The sequence below is a fragment of the Bipolaris sorokiniana genome (assembly GCF_000338995.1).
Source record: "Bipolaris sorokiniana ND90Pr unplaced genomic scaffold COCSAscaffold_13, whole genome shotgun sequence".
In the NCBI taxonomy this organism is placed as follows: Eukaryota; Fungi; Ascomycota; class Dothideomycetes; order Pleosporales; family Pleosporaceae; genus Bipolaris; species Bipolaris sorokiniana.
The window spans coordinates 332,060-357,582 of NW_006911907.1; the positions used below are offsets into that span (position 1 = coordinate 332,060).

A 25,523-nucleotide genomic window follows, 5' to 3' on the forward strand; every position below is an offset into this window, starting at 1 on the left:
TGCATGGCGTCTGCCATCATCAACTTATACAACTCTACATTGAACACGCGTAAACTGCGAAAATGACCTCAGATGGTACGATTAGGCCGTACAATAGTCTCCACGTCATGTACGTGTCAGGTACTTGAAAAAACAAGGGTTACAGGCGATCTAGCTCTGCATTTGAGGTTGTATCCAAGAGTATTTACCTAATTACGGTTTAGACATCATAACGGTTCACCCCGCTTTTGTGATGCAATGCGACATTGGCGGCACGGTGCGGACGGAGCTAGACCAGGGTACCTGTTCTTGAACTAAGAGCAGGAAGGCTTGTATTTTTGATGTCGTAGGGATTTGTATAATCTTACAATCGACAATGACTGTCCTCGTTTTTAAATCGGATGGAATGTAGTCTCGGACAACGTAGCAGCTGGAGGGACGCTGAAACTTTGCGTGCAGCTGCCGTTTGGTCTAGACTTTCATCCAACCCAACTCTTGATAACCTCTTTTAAAGAGGTGCTGTCATCTGTCCCAACCCAGGTATGCGATTGTTCTGAATCCTCAGATTCCTCCGGTGCATCTGTGGCAAACTTTGCGATCTTGAGCTCCCCATCATTGAATTCAATTCTAATATCCTTTGATGATGCAACACCTTTCTTCGCATCCTTGGTCCGAATCGAGAGCCGCGCATCTTGGCTTCTGGTCTGCGCGCGTGAAGAGTAGTCGTTCTTGAGTAATCGATGGGCAACGTGGAGCGAAAGGATCCAGTCCAGATACGACTTGAGTTCTTCGACAGTAGCAAATTTCTGCTGCTGGAACAATCCAAGATCGGAGCTTAGCGTGGACGGAAGACTTAATCTATGTTCCGTGCCGAAAGTGGGTTGGCCGATGATGGTACGTGTAATGATACTCAAAGTCTCCGACTGTGCGCCGTTTGAAGTAGGGAGGGTCAAAGTAGCAGTTCCACCAAACGGCTTCATGAAAATCTCAAAGAGCTGATCAGTAGCTGATATGCCCTTCTTGGATGATGTTTCTAAGCTTCCAACAAGAGTTGCCCAGGAATTTTCACGCGTTGTTTCCAAGGTCACGTCCAGACCGGCGCTGCGGAGAGTTTTCGCAACGGATCCAAGATAGGCGTGAAGCGAATCCACGCCCTCAATGTGGTAAAGGACAGCAAGGAGTGTACGGAGCAATGGCGGTGGTTGTTTTTCACGTGATTTTCCTGTTAATGGAGGTGGGAGCTGTGATCTCCGATAGAGACGCATGCTATGCTCATGAGCCAGCAAAAGGCGGAGTGATTCAGCAATATTCTTAGCCAGCCAGTCGTACTCGCGAGATTGGCTGCTCGGTATAGGATCGTCTCGGGGTACACAGTCGATGAGCAGCTTGCGGTTTTGCGACAGGCTGCCCATTTGAGGCGCATCAACATAAATGACAGAGTCCCGGAATTCGACTCCGTATGCTAACAACTGTCGCGTCTCCAAACTCATCTCGTAATAGAGCTCTTCTTCGAACAAAGAATCCCGTGCCAACTGGATGGACTTTTCCAGTGACTGGTTGGCGAGCTCGGTGTCAATTGAAATTTGAGATGTTCCAGTGATTTTTCCATTAACACTGATTCGAACGCGGAGTATCTTTGGCTTTAGTGCAAGAGCTGGATCTAGAATGATGCTGCCATCCTTATCCATTTGCAGAGGGGCGAAACCACGGGCTTTGAAGTGATCACTCGCTAAAGGTTCTGTCAGCTCTGGTACATCTCCGTTCAATGGGTGGGCCTTACCTTCTGGAAGTCCATAGCGCACCGCAAAAGGTGCGTGGCGCACGTTTTGACGTAGACGCTGAATAGGCCAGCCCTTATCCGAGACAGAAACAATCTGGTGCCAGTACTTTGTTTCTCGTCGTATTTCCTTCTCCAAGTGTTTTGCTGCCTTTAAGATTTCATCTACTGACGAGTCGAGCGCGTCCATACGTGCGCCTTGTGCCACAACCTCTTGTCTCGCCTCGACATCCTGCAACCTCTGCTGCTCCTCGGGCTTACGGATTCGGTGTTCATGATTCTCCCGGCTCATGCCAAAAGACCCGAGAGGAATGCCCTGGTTCAGACCCTGCTCGCGAAAGGTTGGGCTGAAGAAGTTGAGGCTGCGCTTGTTCGGGTCTTGCGACAGGACGAGAGAGACGAGATCGAGCGCATTGGTAGCAGCAAACTTGGCCCACCTGTTTCTCGTCAGACGTCGCGTCGTCGGCGTGGCAATGTGGGTGATACGTACTCCAAGTGGCTGTACATTTCCTGGCCTGCTTTGAACACCTTTTCTGCTTGCTCTTGACGGGACGGCGCATCGGTTTCCTTGTCCTTGCCCTCCTGCTTAGTTGCGTCGTCGGCATCGTCGGGCACGTGTTTTCCCGTGTCAATGTCTTGCTGCAGCGACTGTTCGGTGATGTTGCGCAAATGGCCCCGTTCGCTTGCGAGCTGCTCAATCTTGATCAACAGGTCGTCCTGGGTCAGCTCTTCCTTTTCGGTAGCTGGCCATGGCCGCAGCGTGACATTGTTTAGTGAATCCATGGCGACGGCAAGGCTAGCAGCGGCAGAGGGGATTGTAGAAGGTGAGTTGCAGTGGTTTGCTCCGGCGCGGTGGGCCCTTGCATAAAGGTCGGAGCTCTCAGTAGCGGCCGCTGGTAGATCCCCCGCTTATCGATTGTCGGTTTGCGTTGCACACGGAGCCACGGGTTCCTGGTGCAGCGTCCATTGTTTGGTGCGGAGAGGCGAGTGATGACCGAACCAGTGATAGCGGTCATACATCGAAGTACAGCCTCTTGATCTTGTCGTAGTGCATGTAGTAGTTTTGTGCGGGGATATCACAGGTCACCTGTGCATGGTCCCTTCCCTCTCGAGCCACTAGCGGCGGACTCCGATAAGCTTGGACATACAGCCTCAACCATAGTGACAGCTCATACCTTATTGCTTCTTCTCCCATCTTCCTCTCTTTTCTCCCACTCTCACAGACCGAACTGCTGCCAAAATGACGACAAGATACCGTGTAGAATGTAAGTGCTGACGCCTTTTACTGCTATGGCTACTTGTGCAAGCAACCAGTATGCTGACATGATGCTCCCTGTCTTGTAGATGCTCTCAAGGTGTGTGGAGCGTGATTAACTGAGCATTTGGCTGTACACCGCTAATATGTCTGGAAGACTCATCGAAGAGATCAGCTCGTGAGTATCACTCAGTTTCTATTCCCTGCTTTGGCTAACCGTGGTATCAGATTGAATGGATCAAGGTAATACCCATTGTGCCTGTAAAGTCACATTGGCCAGTTTCTCATAGATTTGCAGGGTCTGTTAGCTGTTCCGTTTGTGTTGCACTCGCATCCTACAGCCGTGTTTGAACCCAATGGCGAATCGGTCGAACAGCAGGCCAACATTGCTCAGCGGCGGTATGCCGAGATTATGCGTGATGTGGAAGAGATAATCAACGATCACAGTGAGTAATTGAAGCTTATGGATTCTCTAAAGCATAGAGCCAAGCTGTTCTGTATTGACGCCGTACAGTTCAACACCAGAAAGATGGCAAGCCAGACCGGTCAAAGCTGAAGCTGCTGGTGCCGTCAGTAGCAAACTTCTTCACACCACTAGCACTACACGATGCATTCATATGGCAAGACCAGCGGCGTTTCATTAGCCACCGGCGTTTTGTGCCCCCTTCTTTCAATGACGTTCGCTTGGTTCTCAACACAGCCCAGGTAATGAGTCTGATCCGCAATGGCCCGCTGGAACTCGTGACTTTTGACGGAGATGTAACGCTCTATGACGACGGAAAAAATCTTGAGCCCGACAATCCAATCATCCCAAAGATCCTGGGACTGATGCGACGTGGATCCAAGATTGGCATTGTTACGGCTGCTGGATACACCGAGGCAAAACCATACTACGAAAGACTTCACGGCCTGCTCGATGCCATCCAGGCCTCTGATCTGCCTCGAGAAGCTCGCCAGAACCTGCTCATCATGGGAGGCGAAAGCAATTTTTGTTTCAAGTTTGACGAAAACAGCCCAGTGCTGTTGAGGCTGGTACCGCGAGCAGAGTGGCTGTTGGAAGAGATGCTGCTATGGCACGAGACGGATATCAAGGACCTCCTGGACCTGGCAGAGGCCTCGCTGAGGGACACGATTCGGAACTTCCGGATGGAGGCCAATGTGGTGCGCAAAGAGAGAGCAGTGGGCATTGTGCCCAAGCCTGGATACAAATTTTGCCGCGAGACGCTAGAAGAGACAGTGTTGATTATTCAAAAGATTTTGGTATGTGCGTCGGAGACGGGGGCAGTGGGCTGTGCTGACACTAGTAGGAAATTTCTGAGGTTGGCCAACGGCTGCCGTTTTGCGCGTTCAATGGTGAGTTTACAAGGCGCGATCCTGGGCAATATGGGGTGAAGATATATGTGTACTGACACGAAAGCAGGCGGAAACGACGTGTTTGTTGACATTGGGGACAAATCATGGGGAGTACTGGCGTGTCAGCGCATCTTTGGGGGAATTGCAGGCAGCAAGACGCTGCATGTGGGCGACCAGTTTCTTAGTGCGGGAGCAAATGATTTCAAGGCGCGATTGGCGTGCACTACAGCATGGATTGCCAACCCGCTGGAAACGTGCCAGTTGTTGGATGAGATTGCGGAACTGGACGAGATTCACCAGCGTAAGACGCGGTGAAGGGGGGTATGAGCGAGTTGTGTGTGTATGTACGTGTGTATGTACAGATGTATGGTACAGATGTATGGTACAGATGTATGTATGGATACACCGAAGGTGGCATGGAAGGGACGGCAGGGCGATTACATCAGCATGTCGGGAGCCGGCCAATCAGGGGTAGCGCAAGGAAATGGACAAGCCAGCGGAAGGCAGTGCTGTAGGTCGGACGGGCGACTGTCAACAAAACACAGTGTTATCAGACATGGGCTGGGTTTGGGCAGGCAGTCGTGTAGTATGCGTATGGATGATGGTTGTATGGATGTCGACGTCGTGATCCGTGGGCGAGTGTGGGCGAGGGCAGCGCTGAGTGGCTGGTGGAATGGGGCCGGGCAGGCTAGAGAGCGGCGGCGCAGGGCGGGCAGCCACGGCATGCCAGGTACGTGGGCTTGGGCTGCATATCGTCTGCCGGCGCGGGTTTTATGCATGTGCCTATGTATGTAGTGTGTGGACAGCGGCCATCTATTTACACAGTCGTCCTATATACATACACACTCAACTGGCTGTGTTTCCATGTCGTCGCCGTTGGAAATTGCGCACTCACTTGGGCCAGCCACGCATGGGCGCCTTGTCCACACACACACACTACCCTTTGCCTTGCCGCGCCTCGCCTCGCCTTACCTTGCCGCGCTCGCTCGCTTGCGTGTCTTGCGTCTTGCGTAGTATTCCGTCGTGTTGCAACTCGTGCCAACGCCCCCGGTCCCTGCTACCCACTTCTCGACCCCCGGCCGTGGAGACCCCCGTCACGTTCCTCCGCTTCATCAGCCCGACGCACCTCCTGAAGCTTCCACCCACCTGCGGCCTCTTGCTATAGTACTTGTTGCTATTCACCTACCGCTGCCACGCCAACCACAGCACCTCCACTGCCACCCTAGCAGACTCTCTCTGCTTCCCAACCTCACCCCAACACCACTCTCGCCTGGTCCACGCGCCTGCCTCTGCCCGCCATGTCGTCGACAAAGTTCCAGTACAAGCCATTGACGCTGACGCCTATCAACTTTTCCCTCACAGAGGGCACCTCGATACCCGCGCCGCTCGACAGTCCGCCCGACTCGCCTCGCCCTCCCACACCGGGTAAGGGACCGCTCTCCTCCCATCCCACCCCCAAGTCGCCCACCTCGCCACCCCAGAGAGAGTCGCCTCCTCCAGAAAAGCCATCCGACGACTTGACTCTTGATTCATACCCGCGAGAGAGCCGCACCAGTGATGGAGCAAGCACCATGTCCCCCACGAGTCCCTCGAGCAAACGTCCTACGTCTGTGCGCAAGTTTCTCGGCATTCGCACCCTCTCCTCTTCCGACAGCCTCAAGTCTGACCGGCCGGGCTCTCCCGCGACCATCACCAGCCAGGCGCCCAGTCTGAACAGGAGGAAGAGTGGCAGCTGGTTCGGCAAGAGGAAAACCTTCATCGCCGGCCCCGTCCCAGAGGGCCACGTCAACACGCCCACTTACGCAAACACTCGCACCGTCTCGCAGCCCCAGCCTGTCCAAGCTCCGGAACAGAAGGGTCCTCCGGCCCCGGCTCTACCTGGTCTGAGCTCTTTTGGCCTCGATGAGGATGCGCTGAGTCTGAGCGCCGACGATCTATTCAAAGACATTGGGAAGCACGACGAACCTATCCAGCCCAAGAACAACAACTCCAACTCCGATAACAAATCAAAGTCGACACGATGGGAGCTATAAAACAAGAATTCTATTAATAACAAGCATACTCACACACCACTTATGGTACGAGATATGCAAGAAACCAAAGGGGACGAGGAGGAGGACATTCATGTTCATGACAGCATCTTCTAACGGCATCTCACACTTCTTCCTAACGCCCTTTACTTTTTTTCCTCTGTTTTTTTGTTTATCACATATACACCCTTTTTTTCCTTTCATGACACCAGAGGCCGCAGGTTTGGGAGTTTTTTGTTTCTTCTTTGATTCAAGAAAAATCTGTGCCATCAGTCTCCTTGCTCTTGTCTATTCTCCCTTTTTTTCCATTATTACTCCCATTTACATTGTGTGCCGATACTACGCATACAATGCATTTTACAACCAAACGATACCCCCCAGTCGAGAACCAGTATGGTAATGTGGAGAGAGAAAAGGCACGCAGAGCGGAGCAAACTTTGTTGGGGCCCGAGAGGCTGAAGGGAAGGAGGCGATGAAGATGAAGAAGGAATATACCTCTATTGACGACTGGGAGGAACAAAGTAACTTTATTCCATACCAATACTATCCTTCACGCCAACCTCACTTGGCATATTTTTTATCCATATTTTTTTGCTTCTGAAACAGCCTCGCTAGTCTGTTCCAGTATGATTGTCAGATGAAAATTCATCGATCTTCGATCATTATATCATTTCCTTTTCCTTCTCAATAATCAACCCAGATCACTCCACCGGACAAGTTCTAAAATATTATTGTTTTTTCTACCCCTCCACCCACTACTCCGTCCCGCACCGCAAACGGTCCGCTAGCAGCCAGCACCTAATTATTCCTTTTTCTCCCTTTCCAATTTATCCGAACCTTAATTCTCTCTTTCCGTCCCCCCCACCTCTCCCCTCGTTCAGTTCCGTCCCCAATATCCGATAAGCAAGGTCTAGTCCCCCCCTTTCCATTTCCTTATTTCTCTTTCCCCTGATCTCACTCCATCTTTCCATTGGACCCCGCGGTTGTCAGCGGAAAAAAAACCTATCCGGCGTAACTGACGGAATAAAGTTTTGTTTACTCGCTGTGTTCCGCGGCGTAGGAGGAGAATGGCGTGGTGTGTTGTGACGCGGACTAAATGCGCTAATTAGTCCTTCACACACACACCCTGCATAGATTCAGACTTTAGCAACTCATGAACCTGGTGGATGAGATAACGTGTATTGCTACTTTGTTTCGAAACTCTTTGTCTTTTTTTTTGATATCTTGGTAGAGTACTGTTGGTGGCCTTGAGTTGAATTTTGGAATAGCAAGAGTCTATACAATTAATTCAAGTAAATACTATCACTTTCACTTACAGATGAAACCACACCCTACTAAGTAACACATTTACCGAAGAATCAATAAATAGAATAAAATAACTTTCTCCAGGAACCTACCTCTCATAGCCATGCCTAAAAATAAATGAAAGATTATACTTCCTGCGCTAGCCCCAAATCAGCAACAAGAACCGCATATACGTACACACTTTGATTCAAACTTCAAAAATAAAATAAAATTACCAACCCCAACCAAACTCGAGCATACCAACAAGGTATCGAGTGCAAAAACAACAGAATACACTCAATGAGATGCCCACTCGCGGAATCGAACCGCGGATCTTCGCATTTCATATAATATAATACGAGTGCGACGCTGTACCACTAAGCCAAGCGGGCGTGTTCTGTTGATGGCAAATTCTGTACTTAACATGACTATAATTTGAATGATTGAGATGAAAAGAGCTGGGCTCGATGCAATGAGAGGCTGAGATGCTGACAACACGGAAACAGCATGGCTGATGCAGTGGGGCGGGGCGCTGAGGATGACCCCGCATTTGTTTGGTACCGAGGGGTTGGTGGCCTTGCGTAAGTAGGCAAGGCGAGGACAACCGGGATTGTGATGCAAGGAGCGAGTGTGCGGAATAACACATATGCGCAGCAAGCATAGCATTATTGTAATAACCATTTGCTTTAATAAGGACTTGTGTTGAAAGACGAAGACTCAACACCGTCCTCCAAAACGTCAACATATTCTATCTTCACAATATTGTAACATACAAACACGTCAATATCATTGTATCCTACAGAAGAAGAAAGCGAATGAGATACATAATCGCCAAATATGCACAGCGTCTATGCCGCTACTTTTTGTGTCTTGCCACCAATCAACGCCAGAATATTACTGAAAAGGCCCTGTGGAGGCGGGGGTACAGAGCCATCATGCAGCACGTTTTGTAGGTCCTGCATGTTAAATACATGTTCGTCTTGATCAATGTCCTGCGTGAGATCCTCCGACACCAAAAGGTTGGCTAGAGGTCGCTCGGACTCATCGTCTTCCATGTCAGCCTCATCTGGGTGGGTGATACGGTGCGCCTCGAGCTGTTCTTCAGGTGGTGGGGTGAGAAATTGCAGGGGACCAGCATTTGGGCTGATCGTCTTGAGGCAAGAGCGTGAGTCGAGGACAATGTAGCCGGTCTCGCTTCTTCGAGATGCAAGAGCCAGAGTGATAGGCGACAGGCTCCCCCTCCACAGCGCCTTGTGATGCTCCGGGCTGTAGATCAAGACCTTGGACGACGCCTTTTTGATCTTGGAAGCATGCAGCTCGCTCTTTTCCAGTCGAGGTAATGCTACAGCAAATGTACCATCCGTCTCATTCGTAGCAAGTCGGACCAGGGGCACGCGCTCCAGGCGGTCAAGGCCAGGGGTCTCAATTGAGACGCTGTACACAAGCTGGTCGGCGACCATGTCCCAGACGGTAATGGCATCTGCGACTACTACCAGGTACTGTCTGACGAACCCAAGACCTGACAAGGCAGTCACATCAATCTCTGTCAGCGACCGTCGAATAGTTCCGCTGCTGGTGTCAATCAAATGCGTTACTCCCGCATCCTCTTCGAAATCCCAAGAAACGGACATAGCAAGAACCGAACCGTCTGCAGAAAAGGCTAACCGCGAGGTGCGTGGAGGCAAAGACTGCTGCGATCCTTCGGTAATACCAAGCTTGTCACTGATCTCAATCGCGTGGTCGAGTGACCAGGTAATCAGACCTTCTTGCTGAGCCCCGCGAACGATAATGCCATCGCGTAGTCTCGTTTTCGGCTTCCAAGTCCTTACAACATGATCTTCGCCGACAGTCGCAAAGCCAGCACCAGTAGGGTCAGCGACAAGATCATAAACACGTCCATTGCCACATCTGTCCTCAAAGAAATGCGGTGCGTCAATTCGAGTCTCCAACTTCCATTGTCCACTGCTGTTGTCGCGTCGCCAGATCTTCAGGTATACCTCTCGACGGTTCAGGCGTTCCTGCTCATTGAACTCAGGAATGCCTTCATTGAGGTAACGAGTATCCGATTTTGGTGGAAGCCATTCATCAACTGTCGCAAGCCACTCTCCATCATGGCTGATTTGAATGTGTGTAACGTTGGGTTCTTCGATCCGGCCGCCGTCAGGAGCAACATTAGGCTCTGTTGCGTTGTTGCGTGTCAATGCCTGTCGGCTCTTGGCACGCTGATTCGCAAGGTCAAACGTCTGTAGGTATGGCTCTGGTTTCAGGCCTCCCTTCTTTTGACGGGGCTGTGACGAAGGCACTGCAAATGATACTTCATTAGGGTTTGTGGGGTCTGCGATCATAGGTACTGCTTCGAAGATGCCAAGGTACATATTACCAGACTTGGTCTCTTTTGGCATTTGCTCAGTGTCGATTCTTCGTGACTGGATGCCAACAACGTTGGTGCGCGCCTCGAGCTCGGTCGTAGACAGAACGATGACTGAGTTGTTGGCAAGTGTCAGAGCATAAGCAGAACCCGTGGGAGAGACTACGATGTTTTCAATAGCTGCCGACAGGTGAGGTAGGTGTTGTGGTAGTCCCGTAGCAAGCTGCCAGATCGTGAGAACAGTCTCGTCACCACCAGAAACAATGTAATTGCCTGGCCATGTCAGTAATTGTATGCATCCCTAAATACGAACACACTCACCATCTAATGACCACTTGACGGATCCCACCGCATCTCTGTGCCAGTGCAGCCGCTTGGGCCTGAAGCTCTCAGCAGTATCTGTTCTCTCTTTTTTGCCCTTCTGACTGCTTTCAATCGCAGCAAATGAGGCCAAGATGTCCTCGAACAAGAGGATGAGGCCAGTCTCTTCGCCAACGGCAACATCAAGGATCTCCCTTTGATCTTGTGCACCTTTCTTTCCATTGCTGGCTTCCTGCTTCTCGCGATGGTAGACATTGAAGGTTCTGATGTGCTTTGAGAACTTCAGCTCGCGCCAGACGTACTCAAATTCGTGAAGCGCTGTTTTTGTGATCTTAATGCGCTTCCCGACAATGAGTGAATCGACAGTTGCAACTATGACGTATTTGCCTTGTAGGAGAACCTGGATACCGCGGATTGCAGAGCTTGTGTTGAGTATCTGTTTGAGCTCCGACTTGGATTCGCCGGCTGAGCTTTGGCGGTTGGTGCGAAGCGAGCGGAGAGTAAGGCTATGACCATCTTCGGATTCGTGGCAGTACACAAGATCTTGATCAGACTCGGGCTGTGTGATAACAGCCATGTTCTGGACCGTAGTACCAATCTCCCATCGCCCGGTCTTTTTACCCGTTACCCAGTCCCACAACATAATTTCTCCAGACGAGTAAGCGGCATAGATTAGGTGTGGCGCTACAGTGGAGAGAGCGTATGCTGTGAGTGATCCAGTATCGTTGTCCAAGAGCTCGCTGACAAGCAAAGATGTATCCGTGGCATAGACACACAGCGACTTGAGATTCCCAACGATTAGGTATTTCTCATCTTTAGAGAATATTGGGTCCGCAGGCAAGTACCATCCTCCTTGAGCAGGGGATACAACCCAAGTTCCCGACTTTTTGTTCTTCTTCTTCTTGACCAGTTCCAATGTGTCGGTCGTGCCAAGGTCGTTGCGCTCTGCCTTGTTCTTCTCTTTTCTCTCCTTCTTCGCCTTCCTTCGTGCTGCCTTGTCCCCCACATTGACTACTCCGTTTAGTTTCTCTTCCTCAGCTTGCGCCAATTCATCGGTAATTCCGTTGACTGTTGCGCCGGCAGCTTGTGCCTCGTCATCGTCTACCGATCCGTTCTGCTGCGCTTGCGGCTTCTTGGCTTTCTGCGCACTTGTGGGGGTACCGTTGGTCGCATCGTTGTCTACACCATTTGTTTGCGGCGCCGATTTCGATTGCTTCTTTGGCGTAGGTGTCTTAGTAGATTTGGGTGTCGAATCAGCCGCAGAGATTGTGGGTTCGCCGTTGCGACCATCCTTGAGCGCCGCCGCGGCCTCTTCTTTCCTCTGCTTCTTGGCCTTTTTCTGCGCCGCAGCTTCCTCTCTCTTCCTTTTTAGTTGGGGAGTTGCGTCCGCCATGATAGCTGCTCCTCAGAGTAAGCTTGGCGTAAAAATTCAGAATGGGTGACGATTGTCGTAATGGTCGTGCACTGGATGTATCTTGAGAATCTTTTTTGATGGAGCTGGCCCGAGCTTTTCACCGCCCGCGTTCTTAGCGCGCCGCACGCAACTTTCTTTGAGACGGCATCGCGGACGCTGCGCACCACCTACCACAAGTTTACTACGTTTTTGCGTTATCCCACGACTGCAATACCGCGATCGCGATACTTCACCCTACTTATAAAGTATTCGAAACTTGAAAATGATTGTCCCGATCCGTTGCTTTTCTTGTGGCAAGGTACTATGACCACCACTCAAGCTCATGCGCGCATACACTGATCTGATGTTAGGTCACCGGCGACCTGTGGGAGAAATACATGGCACTTCTCAGTGATGGCATGGAGGAAGCGTGAGCGCCCCATCTTCCTTTGACTTTCTTACCAACCTCCTTTACACTATCCATAATACCTCAGGGTAGGACGATGCTTCTACCCCAAGTCTACACGCGCGAACCCTAAGGCCCTTGATGTATACACTCTGCTGACATGCATATTCTTCCAGTGAAGCACTCGATAGTGTCGGTCTTCAGCGCTACTGCTGCCGCCGCATGATTCTCACTCACGTCGATCTGATCGAGAAGCTTCTGAAGTACGTACCTCGTTCTGAGCGCGCCGACCTGGCTCAGGAGATTAATCGCGGCGATTCCGAGAGTCAATGGTCTTGATTACGTCCCGGGTGGAGACTAACAGCATTCATAGGTACAACGCCAGCGAACGAGAACAAGCCCGCGCGGCCCGCCGATAGTCGATAGACGATTTAAACGAACTGTTTGGAGTTTGGGACAGGCATGCATTTACATGGCACGGCGTTTTTAAGGCGAAATGTATTGGTTTATACTGAGAGACTTTTCGAAAGCACAGCTCGAAACTTGAAGGATATGAACCATGAGACGGACGTGAGGATTTTGTTGAGCCTGTTACACGCTCAAGGTAATTCTGCAATTCAGCCCCGTAGTGGCGTCATCAAAGATTCAGTCTCTCAAAAAAGAATCCATACAAGCAGTTTTGTGCGACTTCATTCAAACATACGATCTCTCTGGAAACATTGGGGACAAGGCAAAACACATGCATAGCAAGGAGAGTAGCGATAATCACAAGATTCGCTGCGTATGAAACTATCTGAACGACTCCCTGGATCATCCTTCATCGCTCATCACACTTCCCTCCATCCTTGCCCCAATGCTCCTCCACCCATTCCGTCATGATATCAGTAAAGCTCTTCCCATCATCATATTCCAACGTATCATCCACATTATGCTTCTCACCCAGATATTCCAGCGCCAACAAGACCCACTTCTCAATGAACTGGTTATACATGAGATCCACAGTCTCAGGCTCCTGATCTTTGCTGCTCGCAGGGTCGAATCCAACGGCTGATTGGATACAGTTTGGTACATTGTAGAAGGCAATTGGCTCGTGAATTGTATCATCACCGTCTGTACCAGCGTCATCTTTTGTCGTGTAACCCGGGAAGGGCTTTGGTTCGTCTTCGCCGGTACTGCTGAGAGGTGCTTGGCCGTGCTCGGGTTTTGCAAAAACAGTCGCGGGTACCTGAAGCATGTGTGGCCTAGACTTTGCTGCGAAGGCTTCTGGAGGTTGGAGGAATGCTCTGCTTTCCATCATTTCCAATAGGATCGGTCCCTCGTTGTTGAGGAGTTTTAGTACTTGGCTTGCTGCTTTGTATGGTACGTCTTTGATATATCGGATTGCGCTAGTAAACGGCGAGACGAGGAATTTGGTATCTTTGGTGAAGGGCCCCTTGAAGATATCGAAGCGAATAGCGCCCGTGTTTGTGAGAACCAGTGCTTTGCCCCCGTTGCGGATGCGGTCGGATTCCTCGATTGACTGGGGTAAGAGCTGTTCTTCGATCCAGGTAAAGATGCTCTCATTGTGGGGGTATGGCCTACGACTGATCCATAGATCCTGTGGTGTGCAACCGTATACCTTGCCGAGGCCGAGAGATTCTCTGGCATCGCCAATGGCTTCTGATACTTTCTTACCGTGCTCGGTCGGAAAAGTCTGATCGTCCTTTCCGCTATGGTAGTGCATGGAGAATAGGTTGTTGTCAATATAGCGACGAGAAAAGGTGAGCGCTGAGCTTTGAGGCACAGGTGCTGCGCCTTTTGTCTCTCCAGTGCTGAGTCCAGCAATAGACATGAATCCGATGGTTTCCATGTACCGACCGCTCTCGAGAGCTACCGACTTACTATCGAAGATTTTGTAGTCACGGATATGGGTATGTCCTCCGAAGAACTGGATGGGGGTGTCCCAGTGCAAAGAACGGATAGTAGAGAACAGCAGTGCATACTCTGTGGAGCGGATATCAACATGACCAAATACGAGGATAAGATCGACGTCTTGATCTTTGAGAGCCTCTGTAAACCATTCTTCTTTCACAGTGTCCTCAACTCTTTGCACGACGCTGTTGTTGGCATTGCCTGTAAAATCAAACAAAAAGCCAAAGGCCAGAATGCGAATACCTTGATTCTTGGTGGTGAATTTCTTGAACCGTTGGGCAAGAGGCTCCAATTTTCCGGTCTTTGGATTGTAAATATCGAGGTTCGAAGCTATGTAGTTACCCTTGAAGTCGGGAACAGTGTGGAAAAACTCCCCTTCAGCGGTATTGGCTTTGTAAAGCTCATGGTTGCCAGAGCAAATAAGGTCAATGTTTTGTTCCTTGGCGATCTCATAGGTAAACTTTCCCCGAGGTTTCGAGGAGTCGTAGATTGCATTGCCTAGAACGGTAAAGAGGCGAGGTCAGTATTTGTGTCACAAGTATTGAGTTCGTTTGAAATTTACCCTCTACTCGGTCTCCGGTATCGACGAGCAACAGATCGGATCCATCCGCATCTGCTTTTTCGCGCATGTGTTTAGCAAAGGAGACATAGTCACCCCAGTCTGATGAGTAGGATGCTCTGATGCACGTTAGAAATCATGTTGTACCATGGACCATTACAAGTAAACAAGAACTCGCAACACGGTGGAGTTATTTTTTCATTGACGAGCCAAGTATGACTTCACCGAGGAGTATCAGGAAGATGTCACGTACTCTTGCAAATGACCTCCCCACCAGCCGTGAATGTCGGTGGTGTGCAAGAAGTTGAGTTGGGCCCATGGCAGGTCACGCAGGGGAGCCGCTTTCGGCGGTGGTGCTTCCGGCTGAACGCAAAACGCCCCTTTCAGAACAGCAAAAAGAACAAGGAACTGATGAAACATGATGAAGGAGGTGAAGATGTTGTATTGTTCACCCCTGTAGTGAATGTGCTTGCACCTGGACGGCCATCTAGGTACCAGCGGTGTACGGATATGACGTAAGCAACCGGACGCACGGGACGACCAAAAGGGGATGCAGTAGTGATGAAAGCAGAACAATGCGAGATGCTGCGCGCCTCGAGGGTGAACGCGATCAATGAATGCCGGACAGCCAATCAGGCGGTGAGGTGCGCGGTGAATAGCTGGCGGGCCGTGGCTGCACGTCGGTGGATCCATGTGAAGTCTAGCGCCAACTCTACTAAATAGTTCAACATTTTTCCGTGCTGGACAACACCAACCTCTTCCACCACAGTTTCCAACACAACCTTTTTTACGCGCATCAAGTTTTCTTTGTCGCGCATAATGGCAAGGACTGCTGCATCTCGCGCTACGAGCGCAAAGCCTGCTGAGAAGAAGTCCGTCAAAGAAGTCAAAGCCAATGGCACTGGTACGTCACACCACCCATCGCGAGTAACGAAGCTCCGACTGAACCAACGCGCAGCCCCACGAAAAGGTGCAAAGAAGAGTGACGACGCGCCCGCTACCAATGGTGTAGCCGAGGAGACCAAAGCTGCTGATGAAAAGACCGAAGAGGTCGAAGCACCAGCTCAAAAGCGTAAGGACGACGCGTCCGAACCAAAGCCATCACTTGCTAAGGATCCTGCAGCTGCTGCACGCGGTCGCGCGAAGAAGACAGAGACTCCTGCGGCTGAGCCCAAAGTCGCGACCAAAAAGACAACAAAGCGCAAGAAAGACGAGGAGAGCGAGCAAGAAGCAGAGGAGGCTCCTGCGCCTGCTGTAAAGAAGGCCAAGGTCAATGGTGCGAAGGCTGCGCCAAAGGCCGCCCCCAAGCCTGCTCCCGAGGCTGCCCCCGAGACCGCGCCCGAGGGCGAACCTGAAGCGTCGCCAGAGCCCACGCCCGAAGCTGCCTCCAAGGTCGAGTCTAAGGCCCCAACACCACAGGCTGAGCCTAAGGCCAAGGTCAATCCCGCCCTCGTCCCGAACCCCAAGGGCCCAAGACGCGCAAAGGGAAAGAAGACCGAGATCAATGCCATCCGCTACACTGAACCTCTCAAGGTTTTCGTATTCGGTGAGGGTGGCTCTGGTGAACTTGGATTCGGGGCAACGAAAAAGGCCATCGACGTCAAGCGACCACGCTACAACGAAGCCCTGACGAACATGAACGTCGTCAGGATCGCTACTGGTGGTATGCACGTTGTTGCGCTGACAAAGGACAACAAGATCCTAACATGGGGCGTAAACGACAATGGTGCACTTGGACGTGACACATCCAGCGCCAACGTCAAGATGCGCGACGTCGGCGCAGACGATTCCGATTCCGATTCTGAAGACGAGACTGGTGGTCTGAATGACGAGGAAGCCACACCGAAGCCTGTACCCGCAGAGTTCTTTCCCGAAGACACAACATTTGTCGACGTTGCTGCTGGCGATAGCTGCTCTTTTGCGCTGACAACTGAGGGAGCTGTTTATGGTTGGGGCACTTTCCGCAAAAACGAAGGTATTCTTGGTTTCGAGCGTGGAAACCACACTGCGCCACGTCCTGTCTATCTGGATACCGTCAAGAAGGTTACACAGATTGTTTGCGGTACCAACCACGTCTATATACTGGACAAGGACCGACACGTGTATGCTTGGGGCAACGGTCAGCAGAACCAACTCGGTCGTCGTGTGACTGAGCGCAATTTGCACCAAGCTCTGCAACCCAACAGGATCGGCTTTCACGATACCTCGATCAAGAAGCATAGCCAGAGAATTGCATCAATCGCATCTGGCGACTACCATGGTCTTGCGATCGCAGAGGACGGGCACATTTGGGCATGGGGTGCGAACAACTACTGCGAAACGGGCTACACTGACAACGCTGGTGCAGAGGATGCCAGCGTTCTTCAGCCCAAGATTATACACAGCCTGGAAGGGAAGTCAGTGGAGTCGCTAGCCGCAGGTGCTCACCACAACCTTGCCATCACCAAGGATGGACAAGTACTTGTGTGGGGTCGCTGCGACGGCGCGCAGACCGGTCTGCCTCCGTCTGAGCTCGATGCTGAGACAGACGAGGATAAGGTGTTGAAGAATAATGGCAAGGCCAAGATTGTTGTTCAGCCCACACCTCTTCCTAACCTCAAGAATATTGTCACTGGTGCATGCGGTCCTGATCACAGCATCGTCATTGACAAGGACGGCAAGGCCTATTCATGGGGCTTCTCGGCCAACTATCAGACCGGCCAGGGCACTGATGACGACATTGAGGTGCCGACCATGATTGACAACACTGCTGTTCGTGAGACGAAGCTCACCTGGGCGGGTTGCGGCGGGCAGTACAGCATCCTCGCTAGTAAAAAGGAGTAAAGCGACACGCTTTTGTTCGCCAGCTTGTATCTCTCAACTGTGCCCTTGGGCCTCTGGTTTCTTCTTTTCTCGCTCTTCTCTTATCAAATTTCTCTGTCTTCTCCCATGGAATCAGGAGTTTCAGAATGGCATTCACGGCGTTTACGTTTCTTACATGGGCGGGCAGGGCTTTTGCATAGCGGCTTTACTCTCTTTAGGCAAAGGAATTCACGCATGTTTTTTATCTTCTCGCACATATCTTCATGGCTGGATGACGGGTGGAGAGACGCGTACAATGCCGGTAATAGAGAAACTCAAAAAAGAAATGGATTGTGTTCAGTGGCTTGGCCATGCGTTAATGATTCACATGTAATAATTGAATACTACGTTTATCACATTTCTTCCGACTTTACCTTGTCCCATGGTTAAATATAGCGTGTCAGATATGTTTGCTTGTTCATTTCCACAGATACGAGAATCCAAATGCAACCATTCATACATACCGTGCTCATGCATACAAGTTTTATTACAAGTCTACAATCTCAATTGCTCCATCTCCACAACCTCAGCTCCGCACTGTCATGAAGCCGGCGCGGCATCATCCTGTGTCTCCCTCGCCCGCGCAAACGTCGTCTTAATATCCTGATGCTCCACTATACTCTGCCCGCCTCCATTCTCCACCTTGATCAAATTCTCCCCATACGGATGCGCCCTCCCCTCAAAAGTCTTCAACCGCGCCAGCCTCTCCTTCCTCAGCCTATTCTTCGGCAACATGCCGCTCACCGCCTTCCTCAGCACCTCTCCGCCGCCCCATTTCGCCATGAGCTTGTCCATTGAAAGTTCTTTTAAGGAGCCAGGGCGGGTGTTGTGCGTGCGGTAGAGTTTCTGGGAGCGCTTTTTGCCGGTGGTGTGGAGCTGGGCGCAGTTTGTGGCGACGACGTAGTCGCCGCAGTCGGTGGAGGGGTCGAAGATGGGTTTGTGCTTGCCCATGAGTGTCAGGGCTATGGAGGAAGCGACGCGGCCGAGAGCGCGTGGGTCGCTGCCGATGTCGAGGTGGTGCCAGGAGCGTGCGTAGGCGAGGCGCGTCTGGGGTATTGTGTTAGCTGTGGTATATCAAGGGGAGTTATTTATTTGGGTGAACGGGGTTTGCTGTGAGGATCTGGATATGGGCGTGCGGAGGTCCGATGGGGGATGTGTACCTTGCCTATGACTTGCGACATTGTGTGGTATGAGGCCAATGGCCAGGGAAACCGACTGTCTGCTGTATCAAGACAAGTCAGCAGTCGCCTTAGGACTGTCCAGAAGGCGGTTGGGCGGGTGCAGTCTCGTGGTCGCAGTGGTGATTGCTACACAGTGAAGGTTGATGCCAAGCCGCAATGCTCACAATTTCCAGAACGTAGTCACATGATTGATAAGATCTGCCCACCCCAGCGCAGCATCCATGTCCGGCGGGGGATTCGGGTGTGGATTTCAAAGCGAGTAATAAGTACAAGGGCGAAGTGGCATGTTTTCACGACTTTGACCATTTCCTCTTGTTCCACAGTCGAGCCTTTGGCATTATTATACCGATTTCACTCTTTTCGCCATGACGGTAACGCCCTTTGAAACGATATTCGCAGTGCCCATGACCTGTCAGTCGTGCATCAACGACATCGAGGGTTCCCTACATCAGTTGAGTGGTACGAGCGTCTACTACCAATGCACCTCATTTCGGCTTCTGACAAGGTGCAGGTATCAACAAAGTGACTGCCAACCTCAAGGAGCAATTAGTATCTGTCGAGGGCACAGCAGCACCGTCGGCCATTGTAGAGGCGATTCAAGCTACTGGCCGTGATGCTGTTCTTCGGGGGTCTGGCAAATCAGACAGTACGTTCGTGTCGTTGACTTGGCACACGCGTATATACATTGACCATGCCACGCAGGTGCAGCGGTATGCATTCTAGAATCACACGCGCCACAGGTGGAGAACAAGGTTCGCGGCCTGGTGCGCATGGTGGAAGTTTCTCCTGGTATGACCATTGTGGACTTGAGTATAAGAGGGTTGTCACCTGGAACCTATCATGCTACAGTACGTGAGTCGGGAAACATTTCCGAGGGACCTGAATCGACTGGTGGGATTTGGGAACTCGGGCAGTCACAAAAAGAGACCAAGCCTTGTCGAGGCATCTTTGGAACTGTTCAGGTTGGAGAGGGTGGAGTAGGATCGGTGTTTCTCGACAAGCCTATCCACATCTGGGAAGTGATCGGACGCAGCATCGTGGTTGCGAGAGAGCAGGACGGCAAGGTATGCGTCACCATGGTGCTGGGCCTTGATCTAATCTAACGTCACGATAGTTTGACAAGAACGATGCGGACACGCTAGTTGGAGTCATTGCACGCAGTGCGGGCGTATGGGATAGTAAGTGCTTCGCCATTTTCCCCACGTGTTCTGGGACATGCAGCAACCCCAGGTCCCACATACACGTACACACACACGCACACCATTGCTAACGTTGATGCAATTGCAGACGACAAGACGGTATGTTCGTGTTCTGGCAAGACGGTATGGCAAGAGCGCGAGGAGCAGCGTGATCGCGGTATGCTCTGATCAGGACCAGATAAGTAATACCAAGATAAACCAAGCAATCAAAGAGCCGTCCAAGTGCCGCGAGGGTGTGCTGCTAAGATAATACGCGTGCCTTGATGGCGAGGCCGAAACTGCGGGTGCGGGATCGTTGACTCGAGGAGGATTGGTGTTGTTATGCGTTCATGCCTGAGAGCCCCAGGCGATGGGATGACTGGCTGACAGAGGCCTCTGTCACGTGGCTGTCTCAGTCGGACCGTGGCCGTGTAACAGACCTCAAACGCCACCTCTACGCCCTGGTCAAAGGGGGCTGCTGCGAGGCGGTCGCTGAGCAGCCCCGACACCAGCACGCCTCGCGGACAGGGCGGGTGGACGAGAGCGAGCAGAGGCATGGGCATGGGCATGGGCATGGGCAGGCCAAACAGGCGGTGGTGCCACGGTGGGCTGGCTGGCTGACTTGGCTGGGTTGCGGCGTCTTGGACGGCCAGCTCGAAGCGCTGTCGATGTTGCAGGGGTCCAATCACCTCGACGGACGAGGTGCCAGCCAAGCCTTGTGCCTCAAACACGATGGACCTCAGATTTGCTCTCCCCACCTATAGCCCTCGTAGCACAACCGCCCGCCATATGCCCGCCGTCCCCTGTCTCTTCTGCGTGTCGCCATCGAAACCTTCTTCCCTCTCTTCCGGCCCTCCAACTGTGCTCTAATCGTTTGCACCGCTACAATCGTTTATTTCACCGTGAACCGCTCCGAGCTGCATCCAGGCCGTCTCGACCTGCTAATACTTACCACCACCGCACATTTCCTCCCGGAGCAATAATCGTCAGCACCGCGCCACTCAAATAGCCCCGGCGGCTACAACCCTAATTCTCCCGCACCTGACCCCCCCAAGGCTTTTAACCCTCCCGTGTTTGTGTGTGTAAAAGAGAGAAAGAATATACGACCCTCGCAAAGTGGGCTGATAAGAGAAGAGAGCGGGAGAGTGAGAGTAAGCCGAGGCTTGACGACACCATACTGCCGGGTAAACAAGTGAACACCACTCGTCATGTCTCTGAAACAGGTACGCTCAACAACAGTCCTCACCACCTGCAATTGCTGATAGAAAGGCCAGGAAATCGAAACCTGGGTGGCAGCCCTCGCCAGCTACGACAACAACGAATTCGACGTGGCACTGAAGGTCTTTGAGCAGATCTCCGACACATCCAAGATTTTGTTTAATTGCGGCGTAATCCATGCTACCCTCGGCGAGCACGAGAAGGCAGTAAGTTGCGCGCTACGCTACGGATGCCAGGAGGAGCATACTGACAGACCCCCCAGGTCGAATGCTACCAGCGCGCTGTGCGTCTGGACCAGTATCTCGCAGTTGCATACTTCCAGCAGGGTGTGTCCAACTTCCTCATGGGCGACTTTGAGGAGGCTCTCGCCAACTTCAACGACACTCTCTTGTACCTGCGTGGAAACAACAACATCGACTACGAACAGCTGGGCCTAAAGTTCAAGCTCTACTCTTGTGAGGTCTTGTTCAACCGTGGTCTCTGCTACATCTACCTCCAACAGAGGGAAGCCGGTCTGCAAGATCTCTCCTTTGCTGCCAAGGAGAAGGTGGTTCCAGACCACGATGTGATTGATGAGGCCATTCGAGAGGAAGCAGAGGTATGTGTGACTCCACATTTGCATCAATGTGCTATGAACTAACAATACCCCTCCAGGGCTACACCGTCTTTTCTATTCCTGTTGGCATTGTCTATCGCCCCAACGAGGCAAAGGTCAAGAACTTGAAAACAAAGGACTATCTTGGAAAGGCTCGCCTTGTTGCCGCATCAGACCGATCCAACGCATTTACCGGCTTTGCCGGCGCTGAGATTAAGAAGGGAGGCCAGGCTGCAAAGGACGACAGAACCGAAGACAAGATTTCCTATGCGGCAACCAACCTTGTCAAGCCAGAGCTCCAAAGCCGAGCACGCCAGCAGTCGGAACCCCCGATGAACCGTAATGTATTCCCACCCACGCCGCCGCCAGAGGCAGATAGGCGATCTGGCGAAAGGAGATCTGCTGGAGCACGACCTGCAGCTGATCCCAATGCCCCCATGAGCCGCGCACAATCTGTACGAGGTGGTGGGCCCAAGCCCCAGCCTTTGAATCTTGGACGAGCTGCTTTCGACCAGCCAAGCAGCCAAGAGCCGCCCCGCCGCCAGCCAACACAACGCTCTGCATCGGAGCGACCGCCACCAGCTCGCTCAGAGTCTACGCGTGATCGGGGACAGCGGGACACGCGGGAGCGAGACACACGCGATCGTGAATACAGCAGGCAGCAGCGCCGCCGTGGCTCTGACGAAGACATCATCGATGACTACTACGAGGATGATGGTTATCCACCATCGCGGTCAAGCCGTGGCCAATACTCCCGTACAAAGTCGACCAGAAGACCAGCGTATATTGAAGAGGAGGAGGAAGACGACTACGATGGCAGTGATCTTGACGATGCCGAGTTTGAAATGATGCCCCGCACCAAAACAAGGAGACGGTCACCAGCGAGGTCCACCCGATCCGGTGGCAGCAACCGCGGTGCAGGTAGCAAGATCAGAGTGAAGGTTCACTCCACCGACACACGCTACGTCTTCATCAACTCAGACCAGCTCATCACCGAATTCTGGCAACAAATTCGGGAGAAGTTTGGTGTCCGAAACAAGTTCAAGCTGGAGTTCAAGGACGATGGGGACATGATTACCATGGCTGATCAAGACGATCTGGATATGGCTATCCAGGCGGCGAAGAGCATTGCCAGGAAAGAAAGCTCCGATGTTGCGAAGATGGAGGTAAGTTTCTGCCAAATACTCCTTCTCGAATTGAATAATCATATACTAACTGCATTGCTAGGTTTGGGTTAGAGAAGTATAGACTAAAGATACCCCAGCATCACGCATGTTTATGACACATTTCCCTTTATCATTCTTGTATGCCTTCTTGATAGGGTCTGATTGTTGTCATCTTGAGGATGGCCAGGTTTCTCTTGTTGCTGTAATTCTAGCGGGCCTTAATGCCGGGTCTTGTTTTCTGGTTTAGATACGGAGACCTCACGTTTTGTACACTCTCATTTTTCTTTCACAGCCGGACTGTTGATCCGAATTCACACGCATACACACAGGCAGACGATTTTACTCTCAGAAAAAGTTAGAGACTGTCTGTTTTTTTGTTTGTTTGCGTAGTTACCAATCGAGGGATGATTTTGATCAATGTCTATTCAACTGTTTTTGTGCAGCATATGCTTAGAGTTCCACGTCCCAAATGCTTCTTTACCTCCAACCCACGGTCCAATCTACACCTCTACCACCGCTTCGGCACATGTCCCAGCCAAGCGTCTTCACTTTTTTTTCTCTCTCTCCGATACTTGTCTAGAATGCAACACCTTGCCCGTCCGCACGTGGGAAAAAATGAAAACGCCACCAGCGCTTACGAAACCAACAATACCATGCCCCCCTCAAGAGAAACCCGAAAACCGGGGGTTTGGGAAGCCAGAAAACGGCCGAAAAGGAAAGAACAAGAGAGACGACGACATGAAGGCCAAGAAATGTCACTTATCAAGCCGGCGTGCCTAGTCTTTTTTCTTTCCCTGGATATCCCATTGGCGCATGATTGACGGAGAGAGGAGTGGGTATCTCGTCCAAGATACTTGGCTTGCGGGCCAATCGATCGCGTGGGGGAAAGTGAGATATCATTTTTTACGTATGTAAGCGGTCACGATGGGCGGTTAGCAAATGTGATTATTGTTATTATTATTATTGTTGTTGTTGCTAGCTTGCTTTGCGGCGCCGCGGACAGAAAAGTGATCGAATGTGATTGCCTGTGAGTGGGAAATTGGGGAGGGCTTGATTTACTATCGCACGTGTACGCTTTCGATACGTCGTCTACGCGCCCCGTTCACGCTTTTTTTTCTCTCCTCTTACTTACATACTTGGCTATTGGGAATTGGTGCGCTTTGCACAAGAACCTCCAATGAAAGAAAAGAGGCCGTGTAAATTAGATTCGGGAAGGAGGCGCGGCGTCGTATCTACCCGTCGTATAGCTTAGCCTCACCTTTTTGTTTTGTCTTAAAGAGTGCTATATGTTCATTTCCCTTTTTAGTTCTCCAGGGACCAAGGCGTAAGTGAGGTACGCAACGGGTTGCCCAAAGAAATGGGACGAGCATCGGCTGAGCCCACCCACTTGACACAGGCACGGTGCATGAGGTATGGCTGACTTGATGGCCAAGCGTGTGTGGGAGACTTGGCAACGTCCGTATTGGGACAGTGGCAGCTTCAAATGAGGCTGGGTTCTTTGGAACCAAACCCCGAAACACAGGGCCAAGCTTGGAATGTGTCGGGTCGAGGGGGGCTAACGGCGACGTCGAGTCGGGGGAGGGAAGAGTAAACCGTCCGAGTGTCATGTACAAGCTTTCTTTCCTTTTCTCCGTGACAAAAAGACAGCGCTTGGCATTTGGGATGAAGCATGCGGGTGAAGCATGTGGGGTTTCAGCCTGTGCGGCTCTGCGATGGTTGTGACGTAGTGACGAATCGATCGTGGAAAGAGAGAACATCGAATACGAAAGGAAAGGAAGGTGAGAACAGAGGGGTAAGAGGGAGATTATTGTTACATAATGTTACAAAGATGCTTGGAACCGTTTTTAGGTTTACCTATTTTTTCCCTACCATCGTAGCTGTGCCTGAACGCCCATTCCATTGCTCATCCCTGAGGTAAAATTTGGTATATGTACACAGGCGTAGAGTTTTTTGATATTTTTTCTAATCACAGGCTGTGTCTCCTGCACAAACATTGATATTCAATCCTGGCGTCAGAATATTCAATGGTAGTGCGTATGTTGTTTCGTTTTCCGGTATCCGATCGATTCGTTTACGCAGGCAGGAGAATCTCAGCCCAGCTGCTGTGTAGGAAAGCGACACCAAGCTGCGCAATGAATTGTCAGCATTGTATTTTCGCGTCATCACCCTTCCAATATGTCCTTATCTGCGCCCCACTGACCACCCGAAGCAAGTCTTTTATGTCTCCCTCTCTATCACTGGGGATTATCTTACAGCGAACATTCCAGCAGCGGTAACAATGCTCCTGTTCTCCTTGCTGGTAAAAGCCGAGATGGTACTGGAGGCGAAGCTGGGCTCTTGAACGGTGCGGCCCTTGCCAGTCATGTACTTGGGAGGCATCGTTGCGGTTGTGCGAAACACTACATCGCTGTTAGTCGCTACAATAGAGTTTTTTTGGAGTCGCGATGACGTACCGTGTGATTTAATCTAAGAGGGGTGTGTGGGTGGTGCGGTGGATGCGATGCGGCTGCTAATTAGATGGAGTTCGCGATAAGTTTTGGGCATGCAAGAACGTCACTGGCTTGATTTGCTTAGGTAAGACCATCCCGATTCTACAGGCGCGGGCGTATAGCGGACATCACGCAAAAGTGACCACGATTGTAATTGCAAATTCAACCTTGAAAGTAGAACTCGAGTAACTTTGCACAAAAATAATCTTCTTGGTTCGG

At 51.4% G+C, this 25,523-nt stretch overlaps 13 protein-coding genes across 13 annotated transcripts; 7 read left to right on the forward strand and 6 right to left on the reverse strand.

Annotated features, from left to right (window-relative positions):
- Positions 1 to 38: 38 nt before the first annotated feature.
- Positions 39 to 2,792, reverse strand: COCSADRAFT_39573 (uncharacterized protein). Its single transcript, XM_007704873.1, has 3 exons — positions 2,247 to 2,792; positions 1,760 to 2,193; positions 39 to 1,708 (listed from the first exon to the last, which is right to left on the reverse strand). Exons 1-3 carry the CDS (start codon positions 2,537 to 2,539, stop codon positions 459 to 461), a joined length of 1,977 nt encoding a protein of 658 aa, XP_007703063.1. The 5' UTR covers positions 2,540 to 2,792; the 3' UTR covers positions 39 to 458.
- An 84-nt stretch (positions 2,793 to 2,876) lies between these two features.
- On the forward strand, positions 2,877 to 4,679 carry COCSADRAFT_149090 (uncharacterized protein; the record flags this gene model as incomplete). The annotated part of the gene is made up of 8 exons (XM_007705043.1): positions 2,877 to 3,021; positions 3,101 to 3,111; positions 3,169 to 3,189; positions 3,240 to 3,254; positions 3,310 to 3,457; positions 3,526 to 4,271; positions 4,319 to 4,364; positions 4,429 to 4,679. The coding sequence occupies exons 1-8, from the start codon at positions 2,997 to 2,999 to the stop codon at positions 4,677 to 4,679; spliced, it is 1,263 nt and encodes a 420-aa protein (XP_007703233.1). The 5' UTR covers positions 2,877 to 2,996.
- Positions 4,680 to 4,908: 229 nt separating this feature from the next.
- On the forward strand, positions 4,909 to 5,580 carry COCSADRAFT_236629 (uncharacterized protein). Its single transcript, XM_007705044.1, has one exon. The coding sequence runs from the start codon at positions 5,138 to 5,140 to the stop codon at positions 5,495 to 5,497; it is 360 nt and encodes a 119-aa protein (XP_007703234.1). The 5' UTR covers positions 4,909 to 5,137; the 3' UTR covers positions 5,498 to 5,580.
- An 82-nt stretch (positions 5,581 to 5,662) lies between these two features.
- COCSADRAFT_174190 (uncharacterized protein) lies at positions 5,663 to 6,397 on the forward strand (the record flags this gene model as incomplete). The annotated part of the gene is made up of 1 exon (XM_007705045.1): positions 5,663 to 6,397. One exon carries the CDS (start codon positions 5,663 to 5,665, stop codon positions 6,395 to 6,397), a length of 735 nt encoding a protein of 244 aa, XP_007703235.1.
- Positions 6,398 to 7,829: 1,432 nt separating this feature from the next.
- Positions 7,830 to 8,442, reverse strand: COCSADRAFT_236679 (uncharacterized protein). The gene has a single exon (XM_007705046.1). The coding sequence runs from the start codon at positions 8,357 to 8,359 to the stop codon at positions 7,976 to 7,978; it is 384 nt and encodes a 127-aa protein (XP_007703236.1). The 5' UTR covers positions 8,360 to 8,442; the 3' UTR covers positions 7,830 to 7,975.
- COCSADRAFT_39576 (uncharacterized protein) lies at positions 8,434 to 11,811 on the reverse strand. Its single transcript, XM_007704874.1, has 2 exons — positions 10,368 to 11,811; positions 8,434 to 10,319 (listed from the first exon to the last, which is right to left on the reverse strand). The coding sequence occupies exons 1-2, from the start codon at positions 11,758 to 11,760 to the stop codon at positions 8,527 to 8,529; spliced, it is 3,186 nt and encodes a 1,061-aa protein (XP_007703064.1). The 5' UTR covers positions 11,761 to 11,811; the 3' UTR covers positions 8,434 to 8,526.
- A 232-nt stretch (positions 11,812 to 12,043) lies between these two features.
- On the forward strand, positions 12,044 to 12,579 carry COCSADRAFT_46851 (uncharacterized protein; the record flags this gene model as incomplete). The annotated part of the gene is made up of 4 exons (XM_007704954.1): positions 12,044 to 12,079; positions 12,132 to 12,190; positions 12,343 to 12,429; positions 12,540 to 12,579. Coding segments are annotated over 4 exons (222 nt in total), but the record flags the coding sequence as incomplete, so codon positions are not given.
- A 404-nt stretch (positions 12,580 to 12,983) lies between these two features.
- On the reverse strand, positions 12,984 to 15,056 carry COCSADRAFT_29171 (uncharacterized protein; the record flags this gene model as incomplete). The annotated part of the gene is made up of 3 exons (XM_007704842.1): positions 12,984 to 14,575; positions 14,640 to 14,755; positions 14,890 to 15,056. The coding sequence occupies 3 exons, from the start codon at positions 15,054 to 15,056 to the stop codon at positions 12,984 to 12,986; spliced, it is 1,875 nt and encodes a 624-aa protein (XP_007703032.1).
- Positions 15,057 to 15,455: 399 nt separating this feature from the next.
- Positions 15,456 to 17,459, forward strand: COCSADRAFT_97314 (uncharacterized protein; the record flags this gene model as incomplete). Its single annotated transcript, XM_007705047.1, has 2 exons — positions 15,456 to 15,540; positions 15,595 to 17,459. The coding sequence occupies 2 exons, from the start codon at positions 15,456 to 15,458 to the stop codon at positions 17,457 to 17,459; spliced, it is 1,950 nt and encodes a 649-aa protein (XP_007703237.1).
- A 558-nt stretch (positions 17,460 to 18,017) lies between these two features.
- Positions 18,018 to 18,658, reverse strand: COCSADRAFT_163289 (uncharacterized protein; the record flags this gene model as incomplete). Its single annotated transcript, XM_007705048.1, has 2 exons — positions 18,018 to 18,524; positions 18,638 to 18,658. 2 exons carry the CDS (start codon positions 18,656 to 18,658, stop codon positions 18,018 to 18,020), a joined length of 528 nt encoding a protein of 175 aa, XP_007703238.1.
- A 365-nt stretch (positions 18,659 to 19,023) lies between these two features.
- Positions 19,024 to 20,025, forward strand: COCSADRAFT_174196 (uncharacterized protein; the record flags this gene model as incomplete). Its single annotated transcript, XM_007705049.1, has 5 exons — positions 19,024 to 19,117; positions 19,170 to 19,304; positions 19,361 to 19,722; positions 19,773 to 19,836; positions 19,946 to 20,025. 5 exons carry the CDS (start codon positions 19,024 to 19,026, stop codon positions 20,023 to 20,025), a joined length of 735 nt encoding a protein of 244 aa, XP_007703239.1.
- Positions 20,026 to 20,822: 797 nt separating this feature from the next.
- On the forward strand, positions 20,823 to 23,058 carry COCSADRAFT_236710 (uncharacterized protein). The gene is made up of 5 exons (XM_007705050.1): positions 20,823 to 21,059; positions 21,111 to 21,260; positions 21,317 to 21,652; positions 21,709 to 22,815; positions 22,877 to 23,058. The coding sequence occupies exons 1-5, from the start codon at positions 21,045 to 21,047 to the stop codon at positions 22,895 to 22,897; spliced, it is 1,629 nt and encodes a 542-aa protein (XP_007703240.1). The 5' UTR covers positions 20,823 to 21,044; the 3' UTR covers positions 22,898 to 23,058.
- Positions 23,059 to 24,496: 1,438 nt separating this feature from the next.
- COCSADRAFT_39580 (uncharacterized protein) lies at positions 24,497 to 25,322 on the reverse strand. Its single transcript, XM_007704875.1, has 3 exons — positions 25,269 to 25,322; positions 25,069 to 25,214; positions 24,497 to 24,940 (listed from the first exon to the last, which is right to left on the reverse strand). Exons 2-3 carry the CDS (start codon positions 25,192 to 25,194, stop codon positions 24,887 to 24,889), a joined length of 180 nt encoding a protein of 59 aa, XP_007703065.1. The 5' UTR covers positions 25,195 to 25,214; positions 25,269 to 25,322; the 3' UTR covers positions 24,497 to 24,886.
- Positions 25,323 to 25,523: the final 201 nt, after the last annotated feature.